General features: G+C 45.8%; 1 protein-coding gene across 4 annotated transcripts in view; it reads left to right on the top strand.

The window, feature by feature from the left end:
• Nucleotides 1–10,048, top strand: part of REXO2 (RNA exonuclease 2) — a 261,017-nt gene extending 250,969 nt beyond the window's left edge. For all 4 annotated transcript variants that reach the window (XM_069224928.1, XM_069224927.1, XM_069224929.1 and 1 more), the window contains one exon: nt 9,250–10,048. In XM_069224928.1, the coding sequence (XP_069081029.1) occupies nt 9,250–9,361 (112 nt within the window). In that variant the 3' untranslated portion in view covers nt 9,362–10,048. The remainder of the gene's footprint in view (nt 1–9,249) is intronic.
• Nucleotides 10,049–17,489: the final 7,441 nt, after the last annotated feature.

The raw sequence follows: 17,489 nt of genomic DNA, 5'->3' as shown, positions 1-17,489 counted from the left end.
AAAACAAACAGTGACTTCAAGGTCACAAATCCCCAACACATAACACCTGTGGGGGGGAGACTAACCAAGTTTTACACACATTGGGAGGAAATAACAACAGACACTTGGGTCTTAGCAATTATCCAGCATGGTTATTGCATAGAATTTCTCAAATTCCCTCCAAACGTCCCACCGAAAACACACAATGTCAAAACAACATATAGATCTTCTAGGATTAGAAGTTCAGGCATTGCTACAGAAAGAAGCAATAGAATTAGTACCAAAAGAACAATTAAACACAGGAGTTTACTCACTGTACTTCCTGATACCCAAAAAAGACAAGAGCCTGAGACCGATACTAGATCTCAGAACATTAAATACGTACATCAAATCAGACCACTTTCACATGGTTACTCTACAAGATGTAATCCCACTGCTCAAACAACAAGACTACATGACAACACTAGACCTAAAGGATGCATATTTCCATATACCAATACATCCTTCACACAAAGTACCTAAGGTTTGTATTCCAAGGGATACATTACCAATTCAAAGTGTTGCCATTCGGAATAACAACTGCGCCAAGAGTTTTTACAAAATGCCTAGCAGTAGTAGCTGCACATATCAGAAGGCAGCAAATACATGTGTTCCCATACCTAGACGATTGGTTAATCAAAACCAATATGCTAAAACGGTGTTCAAAACACACAAAATGTGTCATAGAAATCCTACACAAACTAGGTTTCTCAATCAACTACGCAAGGTCACACCTGCAGCCGTGTCAAACACAGCAATACTTAGGAGCAACAATCAACACAGCAAAAGGGATTGCTACTCCAAGTCCACAAAGAGTACAAACATTTCACAATGTAATACAGGCCTTGTATCCAAAACAAAGAGTACAAGTCAAAATAATAATGAAACTACTAGGCATGATGTCCTCATGCATAGCCATTGTCCCAAATGCAAGGTTACACATGCGGCCCTTACAACAGTGCCTAGCATCACAATGGTCACAAGCACAGGGTCAGCTTCTATATCTGGTGTTGATAGACCGCCAAACATACATCTCGCTTCAATGGTGGAACCGTATAAATTTAAACCAAGGGTGGCCTTTCCAAGACCCAGTGCAACAATACATGATAAGAGATGCTTCCATGACAGGGTGGGGAGCACACCTCAATCAACACAGCATCCAAGGACAATGGGACATACAGCAAAAACAGTTTCACATAAATCACCTAGAACGGTTAGCGGTATTTCTAGCGCTGAAAGCATTTAAACCCATAATAACCCAAAAATATATTCTTGTCAAAACAGACAACATGACAACAATGTATTACCTAAACAAACAAGGAGGGACACACTCAACACAGTTGTGTCTCCTAACACAGAAAATATGGCATTGGGCGATTCACAACCACATTCGCCTAATAGCACAATTTATTCCAGGAATTCATAATCAGTTAGCAGACAATCTCTCACGGGATCACCAACAGATCCACGAATGGGAGATTCACCCCCAAATACTGAACACTTACTTCCAAATTTGGGGAACACCACAAATAGATCGATTTAAAACAAAGGAAAACTCAAAATGCCAAAACTTCGCATCCAGGTACCCACAAAATCAGTCTCAGGGCAATGCGCTATGGATGAACTGGTCAGGGATATTTGCGTACGCTTTTCCCCCTCTCCCACTCCTTCCATATCTAGTAAACAAGTTGAGTCAAAACAAACTCAAACTCATACTAATAGCACCAACATGGGCAAGACAACCTTGGTGCACAACACTACTAGACCTGTCAGTAGTACCTCATGTCAAACTACCAAACTGACCAGATCTGTTAACACAACACAAACAACAGATCAGGCATCCAAATCCAGCATCGCTGAATCTAGCAATTTAGCTCCTGAAATCCTAGAATTCGGACACTTAGACCTCACACAGGAATATATGGAGGTCATAAGACAGGCTAGAAAGCCTACCACTAGACACTGCTATGCAAATAAGTGGAAAAGATTTGTTTATTACTGCCATAATAATCAAATTCAACCCTTACACGCATCTACAAAAGATATAGTAGGATACTTGCTACATTTGCAAAAAGCAAAACTAGCTTTCTCTTCCATAAAAATACATCTTACTGCAATTTCAGCTTACCTGCAAATTACGCACTCAACTTCATTATTTAGGATACCAGTCATAAAAGCGTTTATGGAAGGCCTAAAGCGAATTATACCACCAAGAACGCCACCAGTTCCTTCATGGAACCTCAACATTGTCTTAACACGACTCATGGGTCCACCTTTTGAGCCCATGCACTCTTGTGAAATGCAATACTTAACGTGGAAAGTTGCATTTTTAATTGCCATCACATCTCTAAGAAGAGTGAGTGAAATTCAAACGTTTACCATTCAAGAACCATTTATTCAAATACACAAAAAGTTGTTCTACGAACAAATCCTAAATTTTTACCAAAAGTAATCTCACCGTTCCACTTGAATCAAACAGTGTAATTACCAGTGTTCTTCCCACAGCCAGATTCTGTAGCTGAAAGAGCACTACATACATTAGACATCAAGAGAGCACTAATGTACTACATTGACAGAACAAAACTAATTCGAAAGACAAAACAACTATTTATTGCCTTTCAAAAACCTCATACAGGAAATCCAATTTCAAAACAAGGCATTGCTAGATGGATAGTTAAGTGCATTCAAACCTGCTATCTTGAAGCTAAAAGAGAACTGCCTATTACGCCAAAGGCACACTCAACCAGAAAGAAAGGTGCTACCATGGCCTTTCTAGGAAATATTCCAATGAACGAAATATGTAAAGCAGCAACATGGTCTACGCCTCATACATTTACCAAACACTACTGTGTAGATGTGTTAACAACACAACAAGCCACAGTAGGACAAGCAGTACTACGAACTTTATTTCAAACAACTTCAACTCCTACAGGCTGAGCCACGGCTTTTGGGGAGATAACTGCTTACTAGTCTATGCAAAGCATGTGTATCTGCAGCTACACATGCCATCGAACGGAAAATGTCACTTACCCAGTGTACATCTGTTCGTGGCATGAGACGCTGCAGATTCACATGCGCCCACCCGCCTCCCCGGGAGCCTGTAGCCGTTTCGAAGTTGATCTTGAACATTGATAAATTTGTAAATATATCACTTTGTACCACATTATGTACATACATATTTACTCCATTGCGTGGGCACTATTACTATAATACACAACTCCTACCTCACCCTCTGCGGGGAAGACAATCTAAGATGGAGTCGACGCCCATGCGCAATGGAGCCGAAAGGGGAGGAGTCCCTCGATCTCGTGACTCAAAGACTTCTTCGAAGAAAAACAACTTTTAACACTCCGAGCCCAACACAAAGCATGTGAATCTGCAGCGTCTCATGCCACGAACGGATGTACACTGGGTAAGTGGCATTTTCCATATATATGCATATAACAAGTATACATATGGATTAATGCTATACTATGTGCTTCATTACTGCTTGCTATTCTGATTCAAGCATGTGAATCTATGAAAGTTCCAATAGTGGAGTAAGAAAATAAGTTACTTACCTGCAACTGTAGTTCTCCAGTATTGGAATCTTTCTTAGATTCACATGCGACCCTCCCTTCTCCTCTGGGAAGCTAACCTTTACCTGTCGTCTTCAGATACTCTTACACTCGTGCTTGAGAAAATCTGAGGGAAGGGAGCTCCTCTCAGGAGGGTTCTAGAGGAAGGGAAGCATGATTGGCTGGGTCTTGCTATTGTCCTTTTTACTCAGTGATAAGGATAGGCTACTAAAGTGAAAGTCTTTAGGCCTTTTTTCATTGCAGTAGCCTGTATGTATAGCTGTTTTGATGTACCGGGGGCTCCCATCTCAATGACTGGGAAGGATTCAAGCTGGTGTGAACTACAGTTACAGGTAAGTAACTTATTTTCCTTCGTGTCATGTATATCAGATATATGCTCCTGTACCCGGTGCGTTTTAAGGTGCTTTCCGGTGGCAGGTCCCACTTCTTCTAGCATCCAGAGGAGGAGGTATGGCAATGGCTGGACATGTGGGACAAAGTAACTCCGGGAAGAGCGGTGAGGACAGGTGGGATGGCTCCCGGGACCTCTGGAGCGGACAGCCTGAACTGGAAAACTGGAGATGGTCAGCAGGAGGATGCTGCGACTCGGGCAGCGGCTACGGGCTCTCCCCAAATAATTGCGATACAACAGGATAGGACAATGGTGGTTGCGACTGCTGGTTTGGTGGAGGGTTCGAACGGGGAGCTACCGTATGGATCTACAGAATGGTTTGTGCTTGTTTTACTGTTTATTCTGTGTGGGGGTTGGGTGTTGGGGCCTGGGGTGTTTGGTTGGTGAAGTTTATCAACATTTGAAGTTTGCTTCAGAAGTCCCAGCGTATTGGTGAGATGGGCCAGGTGTACTCTCCTGGTCTTCTCACAGTTGTGGGGGAGGTCAGGGGTGGAGATCCAGCGGTAGGGGGGGGGTGGAGGTTCCCTACCTGTATGGGTCGACAGAATAATATGTTGATGTGGAATGACGTGGAATATCAGGGTATTGAAGAGGTATACCATGCACTACAGGGAACACTCCTTTCTGAGGAGAAATAAGGTTAATATTGCCTGTATTCAGGAAGCTCACATGACTGAGGAGGAAGCACAAAAATTATCCCAAAAAATGGTGGGGTCAGATGTTTTCATACTCCTCCTGTGCAAGGGGTGTAACCATATGGGTGGCTACGGGGGGGAGGAGAGGGGGGTCCCCATTCACTCACGTGTACAGTAAAGTAAATGTCAAGGGTAGGTACATCCTCATGGAGGACATGTTGCATGGATCCCCTATCAGTATCCTTAACACTTATACGCCCAACACAGATGAACACTCCTTTTATGCCAGAATACCAGAGATCTTGGGGGAGGCAGTGGATGGGCCTATTGTGTGGGCTGGAGATTATAACTGTAGATTGAATGGGGAAATGGACCTTCTCATGCCGAGGCTGGGAACTAAACCTTTGATGGTGAAATCCGTAATGGAAGTTATGAGTAATTTAGGATTATGGGATGGATTGAGGGATCTGCACCCGGAGGGCAGAGAATACACTTGCCACTCCAAAACACAACACCTGTAGTCAGTTGGATCGGTTTCTTCTGAGCGGACTGAGTAGCACTCAGGTCTTAGATGCGACACACTTGGGTAGGTTCTTATCTGATCATGCAACAGTGCTGTTGCACCTGCAGTGAGGGGCTGATACGGCTGGCTCAGTATGTACTTGGTGCATGCCTTCGGAGTTCCTGACTGATGCAAGGTGTCGGGTCAAGGTGGGGGAGGCCATTAAAGGCTATATGGTCTTGAACTGGAACACAATGACGTCTAGGGGTATAGAGTGGGAGGCTTTGAAGGTGGTAGCGCGGGCGGGGTCTGAATAGGTACTGCATGCGGGGTACGTAGACAAATGGAGCAGGAACTCACAAGCTTGGAGGAGACATTGGGAGCTCTGCAGCACCAATCACCGAACAGGAGAGTGGTTAAAAGGAAGGAACTCTGGTTGTACAAGTTGGGACACCCCGATTAGGGTCACACTTAGGGCATATAGGCAACGTCTGCCAGATTTCTCTCTCCCATGTAAACTATTGGTATGGATTCTGAAACAGGAGGTGGAGGCGCCCCCCATTGTGCACTTTAGGAACATGAGTGGCAAGATGATCACTAAATGTACGGACATTTTTCGGGTGTTGATGGATTATCTGCAGAGGGTATAGAGAGCTGGTACGCCACCCCAGAGGATGGCGTAGGGGGATTTCTGCAGCGGATGCAGCTCCTGCGTTTGGAACAAGAGTAGGAATGTTCTGGAGGCTACTCTCATTCTGGAGGAAGTGAGTGAAGCAATCAATGCGATGACCAAATTAAATCCCCGGGGGCTGATGGTTTTCCAGTTGAGTTGTGCCAGATGTTCTCCCTGCTCTGCGTGAGAGGTTCCTGGCGGTGTTCAAGGCGGCCCGAGTCTGTACAATGTTGCCAGAAACCATGTGCCAGGGCATTATGTGCTTAAGCCCTTGTCGCGGGGACCCTTCTTCCTATCGCCCGCTTACCATGCTGAATAGTGATAACATATTGTGTACGATTTTGACTACTCGGCTTCGTGGGGTGATTCGGTGCACGAAGATCAATGCTGGTTTATTCCTGGTCGCAGCAAGACCTATAACTTGCGTCGCCTGGCACATGTTATGCTTGAAACTGAGGGTGAGGAGGACGAGATTGCACTAGTGTCATTGGACCTAGAAAAGGCTTTTGCCACTATTGAGTGGGGCTATCTTTTAGAGGTGTTGCAGGGTATGGGGTTTGACCAAGGTTTTTGCACATGGATGAGGTTACTGTATACTGCCCCCTCTGTGCGGGTTTGGGTAGGTGGAGAGCTATAAGAACTCCTGGGAGATCAGCAGGGGTACTAGACAGGGATGCCTGCTCTTGCCACTTCTCTTAACCCTAGCAGTGGAACCGCTGGCCATCTGGTTCTTGGAGGAGCTAGGACCATGGGGTATCCGGGTGGGGCAGGCTACACACATTGTTTCCCTATAGGCAGAGGATGCACTGGTAAATCTTCGGGAACCTAGTATTTCTGTACCTTTGTTGCTGCAGATGTTTGGTGTATTCGGTGCGATTGCACGAAGCATGGAGGATGAGGGCATGAGTACGCCTTGAACCAGTTGGGCATTTGATGGCCAACTAGGGTGAAGACAGGTTTCTACTATATATGATTTGCGTAATGACTGGTCTCAGGTGGATCTTGGGTGGGGGCCTGTGGGGAATTCGGCCGCAAGGGTTGCCATTGTCTTTTGGCTTGGATTTATGTTAATGAGGCCCTTTGGTACTGTAATATGATACTGCCATGTCTCGCAATAACCAGCACTGCACTGTATGTTTATTCATGTTTTTCGAACCCAATAAAAACGGTTATTAAAAAAAAAAAAAAAAAAGGAACAAAAGCATCTGTCTGGCAAAAGCAGTAACCCAGTGACCTATCTTCATAATATACAATTCTGTGATCTGCATGGTCATATTTTTTGCAGCAGGCATATTAACTCTGCATTACTTCATGATGAGTCAAAACAGCCACTCAAACTCCATCTCTATCCAGCAGGTCCATTAATCACCAGATTATGTTGATATTTTTATAGTTGCCTGAAAATTGCTGGACACACAAACTGCAGCAGATGCTATCTGATAGAGATTTCTAGCTGCAGATTCCATACCTTTGAATATCCCCAAGCGTCAGACCGGATCCGGAAGATTTTCAAGCAGTACCATGTGTTCCAGGAGATGGCCTTGTGTGGATCTGTGTCAACATCGTCCATGGTGGAAGTGACTTACGCTGTACCTATATAGGCTCCACCTCGGGCACGCTGATGTCGGTTCTTTCCTTTCCCCTCCATATTACTCTGATCCAGATTGAGTTACCCCTCAGTCATTTTTTGACTGCCTTTATTGACTTTTTGTCGACTTTTTTCTGAGGATATCACCCAAGGAACTTGCTGGTTTCATGCCATATGGGGCCTGTCACAGGCAAATGTTGGTGACAGACCCTCCCCCCACTTGGTGTGTTTGTGGTGCCTGGAGCTAAGACCCAACTCCAAGTCATGTGCATGCACCCAAAGGCACTGAGGGAGTGATCCAGCCCTCCGGCTCCTCGCCATCCAGTGTTAGTCAGCTCTGCGATGCTCGAGGTCCCGTTCAAGTGGTAGGTCCCCAACTGTTCATGGAGTCCCTCCCGACATTTGTCATAGCACTCAAAATCATCTGGGAAGTTGGGTAAGTCCCATAAGCACAAAATGCCCAAACACTCTGACTTCCCTGCACCCGTAGAGAAGAAGAAGCATCTGCACTCCAGGCCCCGTGAGTTAATGATGCCTGAGTCCGCTGCACACTTACACAGAGCTACCCCCAACCAGCTAAAGGGATTTTATGGGGCCATGCGCCTCATTATTTGGTGGCCTGGCCCGTCTGGGGTGCCTTTGGCTCTCGGGGCACAAAATAGGCCCCCACTGGAACCGCGCTGACTGTTTTACCCTTGGTGCTAGTCTGGCCCCAAGGATCCCTTGCTGGTTCTGGAGCGAGACTGCTGGAGAGACCAGACTTACCTCCGTGCCTGCTCCAATGCTGATGCCCCTGGCGCAATAGACTACCCTAGATGCCGCCATCCCATCGTCATACCGGTCTCTGACACAAAGCCAGATGGGCAAGGTCTGACGAAGTGTCTGGCTCCTAATTGGGACACCTTTCCTGGACCAGAGCCAGTGCATTTGTTTTCATGGATAGGAATAGAGGGGGAGTTTGGGAGGGGTCTGTGGACCCTTATGGAGAAGAACCAGTTGAGGAGGACAACTGGTATGAGGAATTGTGAGGCCAGTGGGTTGGATACCTTACCGGATACTGGTCTGGTTTCCCTTCTTCTGGTGGGTAGGGAGTCTCTTTGCTTTGGTATTGCACAGGGCCACTGAGGTCCTGGACCTCAACCTACCCGTAGTGACAATCAAGACTAGTCTTGACAGAGGTGCTTCAGCCGGGAGTTACCCACTCATTACCCTTGCTCACATTTATTAAAGCCCTTACAGACATCCTTCTTGGGACCTGGGTCAAACCCTGCACAGGGTCTCCTGTGACAAAGGCGATTGCCTGCCGCCATCATCCTGCTCCAGTTGGCGCTTTGTGCTTTTTGTAATAGCTTTTACTAAAATCTTTAAACCTGCATAACTTATTTTCTACCAATTCGATTTTTGTTATTGTTGGATCCTATTTTACTTGTCAAAACATACTCTATTTTTCTAAACTGGTGTTGGATCCTTTTGTGTTGGGTTCTCACTATGTTGCCGTTTGAAGTGTTGCACTAATACTTTACACATTGCCTCCGAGTTAAGCCTGACTGCTCTGTGCCAAGGTGCTCTAGGGTGGACCTAAAGGTTAATTTAGGGTTTGCTTGTGACTTCACTCTGAAAAGAACTCTGGTTGCTGCTCGATAAGGATTTAACCCTCTCAGCCAGTAACCCAATGTCTCACAGATGGCAAGGTCTTTGGTATGTGGTTCAGTATGTTAATTTAGTACCATGCTTGCTTATGTTCTATGCATGATATTTAAACTGACCCCAACAGGGCGGTTGGTGGGGTGGTCAAGTTGCTAGCATGACAGTGGAATATACAGGTTTACATGCTAATACATGCTCTTTCTTCATTTTCTTCTAGAGCTCTGGATGACATTACAGAAAGCATAAAGGAGCTCCAGTTCTACAGAGACCACATCTTCCAAAATAAATCCGAAGACAAAAAGAGAAAAATCTCTGAAAATGGAGAGTAGCAAGGATGGGAGTTTTCTCACACAAATGAAACTATTTCTCTGGGTATTTGTGAAATCTACAGAAAGTGATTAGGCAGCTAAAGGAATCTTGGTGCATGGAGACCTGGTTTCAACCCAGAATCTCAAAGTTTCAATTTGAGCTCTTTTTCGCTCAGTGGTTAATAGTGTAACAAGCCGCTCCCTGGTTATACTGGAGAAGTCATTTGGCTTGCAGTTCTTCATCTTGAAGCACTGGTGCCTCATTGTCTTAGCCTCATACTGCAGCTGCTGTGATCTCCAGCTCTTGCTGTGGAGTCTGTATCTGGGAATTTCCCTGTTATCTTGAGTCTTCTTTTTGTTTGAATACAGTAACAGTCAGCAGCTGTATTAAGTATGGCCAACCTCACAGAGTGGATAAAGAGCAGATTAGTAAATCATTCCAGTCAGACTTGAAGTCCAATGCTTGCTCTTCAGTTTCCTGGCTCCAGCTTACAATTGATCAACTGTAAAGTGCTCTTGATTGTGTGGTTGTCGAGAGATGAGCAGAGGTAAACTGCATGGAAGGCTGAGGTTGTTGATTTTAAAATCGTTTGTCTCCACTGTTTGCTATTTTGCAACTGCATACTCATTTGATTCTATTCTTTGGGAGTGCCTGGTGCCCTAACAAATGTTCTCTTTTTAAGGTAAATAAAAAAAATAAGGATTGGCTTTTCTGTTTCAGTTGTTTATTAAGCATCTTAAGTATTTTAGCTTGACTACAGGCATTTTCATATTTACAGTACGTAACTGATGTTCTCTAGCATGACAATTAGGAGAGAAGAAATGGTCAGTTATTTATGTGGTTCTGTATCACAGACCTCCTAATTAGAGGCATACACTTTAGAATGATTCCCGCTGTGTATGGGGCCCAGGAAAAGTCCTCATGCAACATATCAGATTGTGACGGGTATTAGAGACCAAGGGGGTCATTCCAATATTGGAAGACAGCCAAGGGAGCGCCCGCCGGCCCAGCGGGAAAGGCCCTGCAACACAGAAGCCGGCTCCGAATGGAGCCGGTGGTGATGCAGGGGTGCGACGGGTGCAGTTGCACCCGTCGCGATTTTCACTGTCTGCTATGCAGACAGTGAAAATCATGCTGGGGCCCTGTTAGGGGGCCCCTGCACTGCCCATGCCAGTGGAATGGGCAGTGCAGGGTGCCCCAGGGGCCCCACGACACCCGTTCCCGCCATCCTGTTTCTGGCGGTGAAAACCGCCAGAAACAGGCTGGAGGGAAGGGGGTCGGAATCCGCCATGGAGGATTCTCCCAGCTGGGGCTAATCTGGCAGAAAACCGCCGGACCCGGCTGGGCGACCGCGGCTTTACAGCCGCGGTCGGAATTCCACATGAAGCACCGCCAGCCTGTTGGCGGTGCTTCCGTGGACAGCCACCCTGGCGGTCTATGACCGCCAGGGTTGGAATGAGGCCCCAAGTGCAGTCTCATTCCAGAATGCCCTTTCATGCAAAATGTTCTGTATTTTTCAACTGGTTAATAAGTTAATCCCTTCTCAAAACTACTGTGCAGCACAGATAGCAAAACCTGCAGCTTACATTAGAAGAGAAAAAAAAGAAGTACCATTCTTTTTTTATTTGTTCGGAAAGATGAATCCAGAGTAATTTCTCAAACATTTTTATCCTGCATGACCAAGTCAAAAGCTGGGTAGGAGGGCAAGTCGATTGCCTGCATGGTTGTTGCCACACTGGTTCTGTGTGAGCGGTGGGGGGGGGGGGGGGCTACGAAGGGGAAAGTGGTCATAAAGTAGGAAGGGTCATTAAGGTAAGTGCGTCCGTGAACCTGTGTAGGTACAGAAGAGTATATTCACTTAAGGCGGCCCTTGTGTCATCTTTTATACAGTTTATGAAGGAGAGGAGAACCTCCTCCACAATGCTGCAATGTTACATTTGTGGAGCCCTCTGGTTTCCTCGTGCCTAAAGCCCAGCAGAGTACCTCAGCATACATTTGTGCCAGTCCTTTTGCTCTAATGTGAATTTACCCTGAAAAGGCGAAAGACACGGTATTTAGCAATACAGGAACGGTTCATTTAATTAAACATTACAGCTGGGAAAGCGGTTACAGAAACGGGGTCTGGGACTTTCTCCTTGTACAGTCGATCTGAGTGTTTTTTATATACTTCTCCGAGTGTCATAAAGTAATTACAACATTCCTTTTGAGATAAAGAATGTGAGCAATTGTCTTTGAGTCATAAATAAGGTCCTGATAACATATGCAAGTGGGCCCCGATCTGGCGTGGACACAATGAGGGCCAGTGGGTAACATGTCCAGATGTCCGGCTTGTGGGGCGTGTGGTTGCTGTGTGTGTTGTTCTGATTGGCTAAATGTTCCTAACTATGTGTGGCATCTGGCTTTTAAAGTGTTTGGGAATGCATGCATTCCTCTGGCCATGTGCATTTTATTGGGGCCTATCTCCAGGGACCATTGTGGTGTTGCTGCGCCTATCTGTGGGACTAATCTTGATTTTCCTGTTTGCGTATTTATTTGCTGGCTACTTGCTGCCTCACCTGTGACCTGTCAGTCAGTAACCTCAGGCCTAGGTTTCAGAGCCTGCTTGACCATGTATCTTAGGAGTCCGGGTTGATGGAGGGTTCATGTCGGGTGGGTTAGCAAATACTAATGTGATTTTGTTGGTATATGTGCTTGCGTCATGGTGCTCATCGACTTTCCAATATTAACAGTCCCAACAATTTAGATGCCTCTCCATGCATCATAATTGACTGCCAGACAAGAGGCCAGGTCTAGAAATGTAATAACCTGGCCAGTCTTGGGGCGCTTATAAAGCCCCACTAGACAGCATACCAGTTTGTTCAGGTCCTGGCGGTTCCAAGGTCCAAAACTCATTCCCTGTTCAGTAATACCTGCAATCCAAGTGGTGGGGGTACATTGCTTTTTGAGGTTTGGAACCACTTTGCCTCAGTATCAGTAATCTTTTAGGAAGAGAATAACCTGTATTGATCTGATCAAGAATCTACCCTTGATCAGATCAATACAGAATTATTTTTTTTATTGCAAATTCCATTTGTAACGGCCTTTGTGCTACCTTCTCAATGACCACCACTCTCAGACAGTGTGCCAGAAGGTCTGGGCATTGAGGCAGTCCCAGAACATATACTTGATATTTGATAGAAACTTCTAGCTGTAGATTCCCTAACTTGAAACTCTCTCCAGGTGTCTGACTGGCGGGGATCGGCTCCGGCGTCGTGTGCGCCGCAAATAATACCCTGGTTCCCATATAGGCACGCCAACCTCCGTTCTTTTCTTTCCATGCCAAATCCCACGCCGATCTGGAGAAGAGCCACCTCTTAGTCATTTTTGACTGGCCTTTTTCGACTTTGTCGAATATGTTTTTTAATTACAAGGTGTGTCGAGGATGTGATTATGTAAGACTGATTTTAAGCCCTGCGGATCCTGTCATCGACGGATGTCTGTGACGGATCCACACCTCATCTGTTTGTGGTGCTTGGAGTGCGACCACGACCCAAAGTCATGCTATAAGTACTGGGCCATTCATCCAAAGGCTTTGAAGAAGCGGTCCCTAAAGCTGATGGTGGCCCGGCACGTGACTCCAAGCCGGTCGGGTTCCAGGTCATATGGAACATCCTGGTACTGGTTGTGTAGTTTGAAGTAGTCCTCCTCCCCACTCTAAGTCCTGTGGGTGATTGGTGAGTCCAGGCACACAAAAAAACTAAGTCGAAGTCCTCGTCCGTCTGGCAAATGCGTCAATGGAGCATCATCATTCTAAGCCTTGTTCTTTGGAACCTGTGCCTGGGTTGACACCGTGCCTCCTTGAGTTTCCGGGAGCCGGAGTGACCCCTTCCCAGCTAAAAATTTTATGAGGCCATGTGCCTCAGTTTTGGGCAATCTGACCCTGGTGGTGCGTCTTTGGGCCCTACTGGGTTGGATGGGGCCCAGTCAGGTTCCATACCGGTGGCTTCTGCGCTAATGGCCCCTAAGGACCCAGCCCTGGATCGCAACAGGTATACCACCTTGACCTTCCCTAGCGCCGGTCCCATGCCACCCACCGGTGGCACCATTCCAATTGTCATCGTCGACTCTGACAGAGTCAAATCCAACTCCGGCACCAACAGGAGCCTTGCATCTTAGGTCATATCCTGAGCTGTAGTCCCTTGGGCTAGGCCTCGGGGAGGACTGGGAGGGGTCGCTGGACCCTTTCGAATACCAGCCTTATGAAGGAAAGATGACTGACGTGGGGATCTGAGTAAAGCCAGTGCAATGGACACTTCTCCACATACTGGTATGCTTTTTCCTCCTGCTATGGAGGAGGGAGACACCTACGCTATGGTGGTGCAGTGGGCGGCTGAGGTCCTAGGCCTTCGGCTACCCTTGGTGGCAGTCAAGACTAACATCTTGACATAAGCGCTACAGCTGGGAGTTTTCATTCACCCGAATGTGTCCACTCGCTGCCTTCTTGCGTGGAGATTGAGCGGCGGCAGTTGACAGCTTTTGACCTTCCTCATAAAGTCTGCAATATAATCTTGGAGTCCCACCACCAAGAGTTTATGCATGCTGTTGGAAGAAATTTTGTGTTATGGTGTGCAGAAAAATCTGTTGATCCCCTTTCTGCTCCAGTCTCTGAGGTTTTACTTTTAATTCTTTCCCTTGCCCACTAGGGTTCTGCCTTGGACGCTCTTATGGCGATTTTATCTACTATTTCTTTTTTTTTTTTTTTTTTTTTATTTCCCTGATCAACCATCCTCGTTTAAGTCTCCTGTTGTACATAGGTTTCTCAAAGGTCTTACTCATATGTTCCCTCCCTCATTGTTCATTATGCCCCAGTGGGATTTTAATTTGGTTCTGACTTTTTTTATGTGTGCACCTTTCCAGCTTCTCCGCAGTTGTCCCATTAGGCTTCTTACACTGAAAACAGCTTTCCTTGTGGCAATTTCACCTGCCTGCATCATGAGTGAGCTGCAGGCCTTCTCATCTAAGCCGCCCTACCTCTACATATCCTGACAAAGAGTGCTTCGCACTAGGGCCTCTTATGTCAAAAGTATTCACGCCTTTTTACGCGGCCCAATCCATCACCTTGCCTACTTTTTATACACCCCACATCCTCCTAAGGAAGAGGAGAGACTGTGCTGCCTGAACCCAAAAAGAGTGTTGGCGTTCTACTTTGATTGTACTTGTGAGTTCCGGTTGGACAACCAACAGTTCATGGGGTATGTGGGTGCAAAGAAAGGTTGGACAGCGCAGAATCGAACCATGTCGTTTTGGGTCATGCTCTGTATCAAGACCTGCTACGCACTGGCCAGGAAGCAACCATCTGAAGGCTTGCATGCTCATTCCACCAGAGCTAAAGCTGTGACCACTGCGTTAGCACGCATTGTTCCAGTCGTGGACATCTGGCAGGCAGCAGTGTTGATTTTGGCATTGTGGGAGATTTTAATGGAATTGGGCCCTGTCCCATTCTTTCTCTGTGAAGGGGAGTCCCAAGTCAACCTCCCATTGAGCCCAAACGTGGGTCAGGGGGGTTGCCCGCAGTCTGGAATGACACAAACTAGCCAGGGGGCCGAGTCTCCTCCCAGAGCCAATTGAGTAAAGTATCTGGGTTCAGGAATGTGGGTCAGCACTGTCCGACATCTCACTTCAAAATTAGAACACATTTGGGGCATTACTAAGAGTCAAAAACTAGCCTCGGGTAGGCCAAATTGGTCAATCAAAGAGTTGAAGGGAATAAATACTCCGTCATTGAATCATGCACGTGTGCATGTAATCCCCGTGTTTTGCCATGTTCTTACTACCTCCCCCTTTGTAGCATGACGGAAGCTGCGTATGCTCTATAAATGAATTTGTGGTGTTTATGGCATTATAGAGGGTATGACGTTTAGGGCCCTGATGTAACTATTATGTGCAACGCCCACCAGCTCATTTGAGGGTGTGTGGTTGACTTGATTTAGGGATAAAATGCTCATGGATGAGCTTGTGCATGGCTCTCAGGTCAGCACAACCCACTTCACAGAGATAACAGACGGTAAACTACCATGTAATAGTGTTCAAAGTCTGGCGCTCTGACGTATCCTAGTTCCGTCTGGAGTTTGAGCTTGGATAGAGCAGCCCTTGTGTTGTCCATTATTCCGGACAAGGTCACCTGGTATCGAATACAGTTTACAAAACAGGCTGTTCAAGGCACGTGAGCTGTAGATACACATGCTGCGCATTCTCTTGCCATCTAGTTTTGGGTCTGGATGTGTGCAAGTTGTTTTCATTCAAAGAAGTCTTTTGAGCCACAAGGTACTGTGACTCCTCTCTCAATCCCAGATCTGGGTCTCTGGTCTGGGCTCAGTCATCCATTGAGTTGCTTCAAGGGATGCGGCAGCCTCAAGTCACTAGTTTGCAGCCTCTTCAATATCTAGGAATGCAGGGTTGTCCCTATCAACCCCGTGCTACTGACAGGAGCACGCATAACATTTTTTTTATCAATGCGCCTAGGCTGCTCGCTGCTCCTGCAATCCTATTAGGCTACTTGTGTGTTAACGAAAAAGTTATCTATTCGTTGAGGTCGACACAGAACTGTCACTCAATAGTTAGATCGGACATTGAGTATGTTAATAGTCACTGCATAGGCTCCTCTGGCTGTGAATTTATTTCCATAACTTTTAACGACGAAGTCCTGGCAGAAAACCACATTACTTTGAAGTCCGCGCTAGGCATCTTGTTGAATCATCTAAGACTATCAGGATAAAAATGTCCCCTCATAGGGATGACCCCCCTCCCTTTTGGAGAAAACTGGTAGCAATGCTAGTCTTTTAAATCTTCCCAGGTTTTGACACCTGCGCCTCTGAATGCAAGTGCTGTTAATTGACAATGATTTTACTGAACATTTAACTGATGCCAACTGTTTGGAATCTGGTCTTGAGGTATGTAATATTGCAGCTGAATTGATACCACATGATGTAGTTCTAGGAGTGGGGCCACAGGATCAAAAGTAAATCATGTGTCATAGTTTCAGCCTTAGTTGTACATTCTACAGTAGGCCCGTTATTACGTGAGGGGGAAGAATGATGGCAATACACATTCTGCCGTAAATACTGCAGATGATCTAGTACCTGGAGGGGAAATTAATCTGGGACTGGGCGTTTGATATGCCTCTGACAAGGGAGATTGGAAGGTAAATTATCTGATTGTATTAATGGCTTAAGAATTCATTACTCTGTAGTTTACCCACCACCCGCAGATGAAAGGCATGAGTCCGCTGTTACTATTATTTCCTGGAATATGGCTGGCATAAAAATGAAATTATTGGATTCTGAATGGTTAGGCTATAGTTGGAAATTCGATGTGTATGTTTCAGGAGTCCTGGGCCATGACTCAAGTATGCATCAACAGTTTCTCACCTACGGTGCTGCAGCTAAGGTTTCATTAAAGTATGGACGGCAAAAGTGGTGGACTGATTTTCTGATCAGGAATGGCTTACTCTGTAGTGTTAAAGGTTTGAAGATCAACTCAGATGATCTGCTGGGAGTTTTGCTAAAGTTTCCAACAGGTTTGTGGCTGTCGCTTCTGAACATCTGTTAGGCCGGTCCCCTGTACAGCAGACTCTCCCACTCTGGCCCTTTTAGATGCCATACTTTGATTGTACCAGCAGAATTCCAAGGTGATAGATAGTACCTATTGTAAACCATTTTCTTACAGTTGATCTCACAGAGGCAGAAGATGAACAAAGGAACATTACTCAGTTTGAAAGGAAGATAAATAGAATCACACATGTGGCCCTACAGCTGATTCCTATTGTTGTGAGTCGGGGCATTAGGGTCTCCAATGGTCGGACTTGTTCTGATTCCCCTAGAGGGCCTACTTTTAAACATGGTTTTTAGCTACTGTGATTGATTGTTGTCTTGTATGTAAGGTTATGGTCATTATTACAAGATATGAAGATGGACACTCCATCAGTGATCATAATGTCTTAGTTTTAATCCTTTCTGGTAGTAACCTAAGTACGATTAGTTACATTAGATGTACGTCAGTTCCCGAGCCCATATTAGACAGCAATCATAGATGGTTATCTTGGCTGTACGTTATGTCTAATCCTAAACTTCTTACCAAGATCTACAAATCATTTGTCCTAGCTGATTTTTA

The sequence above is a fragment of the Pleurodeles waltl genome, chromosome 3_1 (genome assembly GCF_031143425.1).
Source record: "Pleurodeles waltl isolate 20211129_DDA chromosome 3_1, aPleWal1.hap1.20221129, whole genome shotgun sequence".
In the NCBI taxonomy this organism is placed as follows: Eukaryota; Metazoa; Chordata; class Amphibia; order Caudata; family Salamandridae; genus Pleurodeles; species Pleurodeles waltl.
This window is presented reverse-complemented; position numbering and strand designations above follow the sequence as displayed.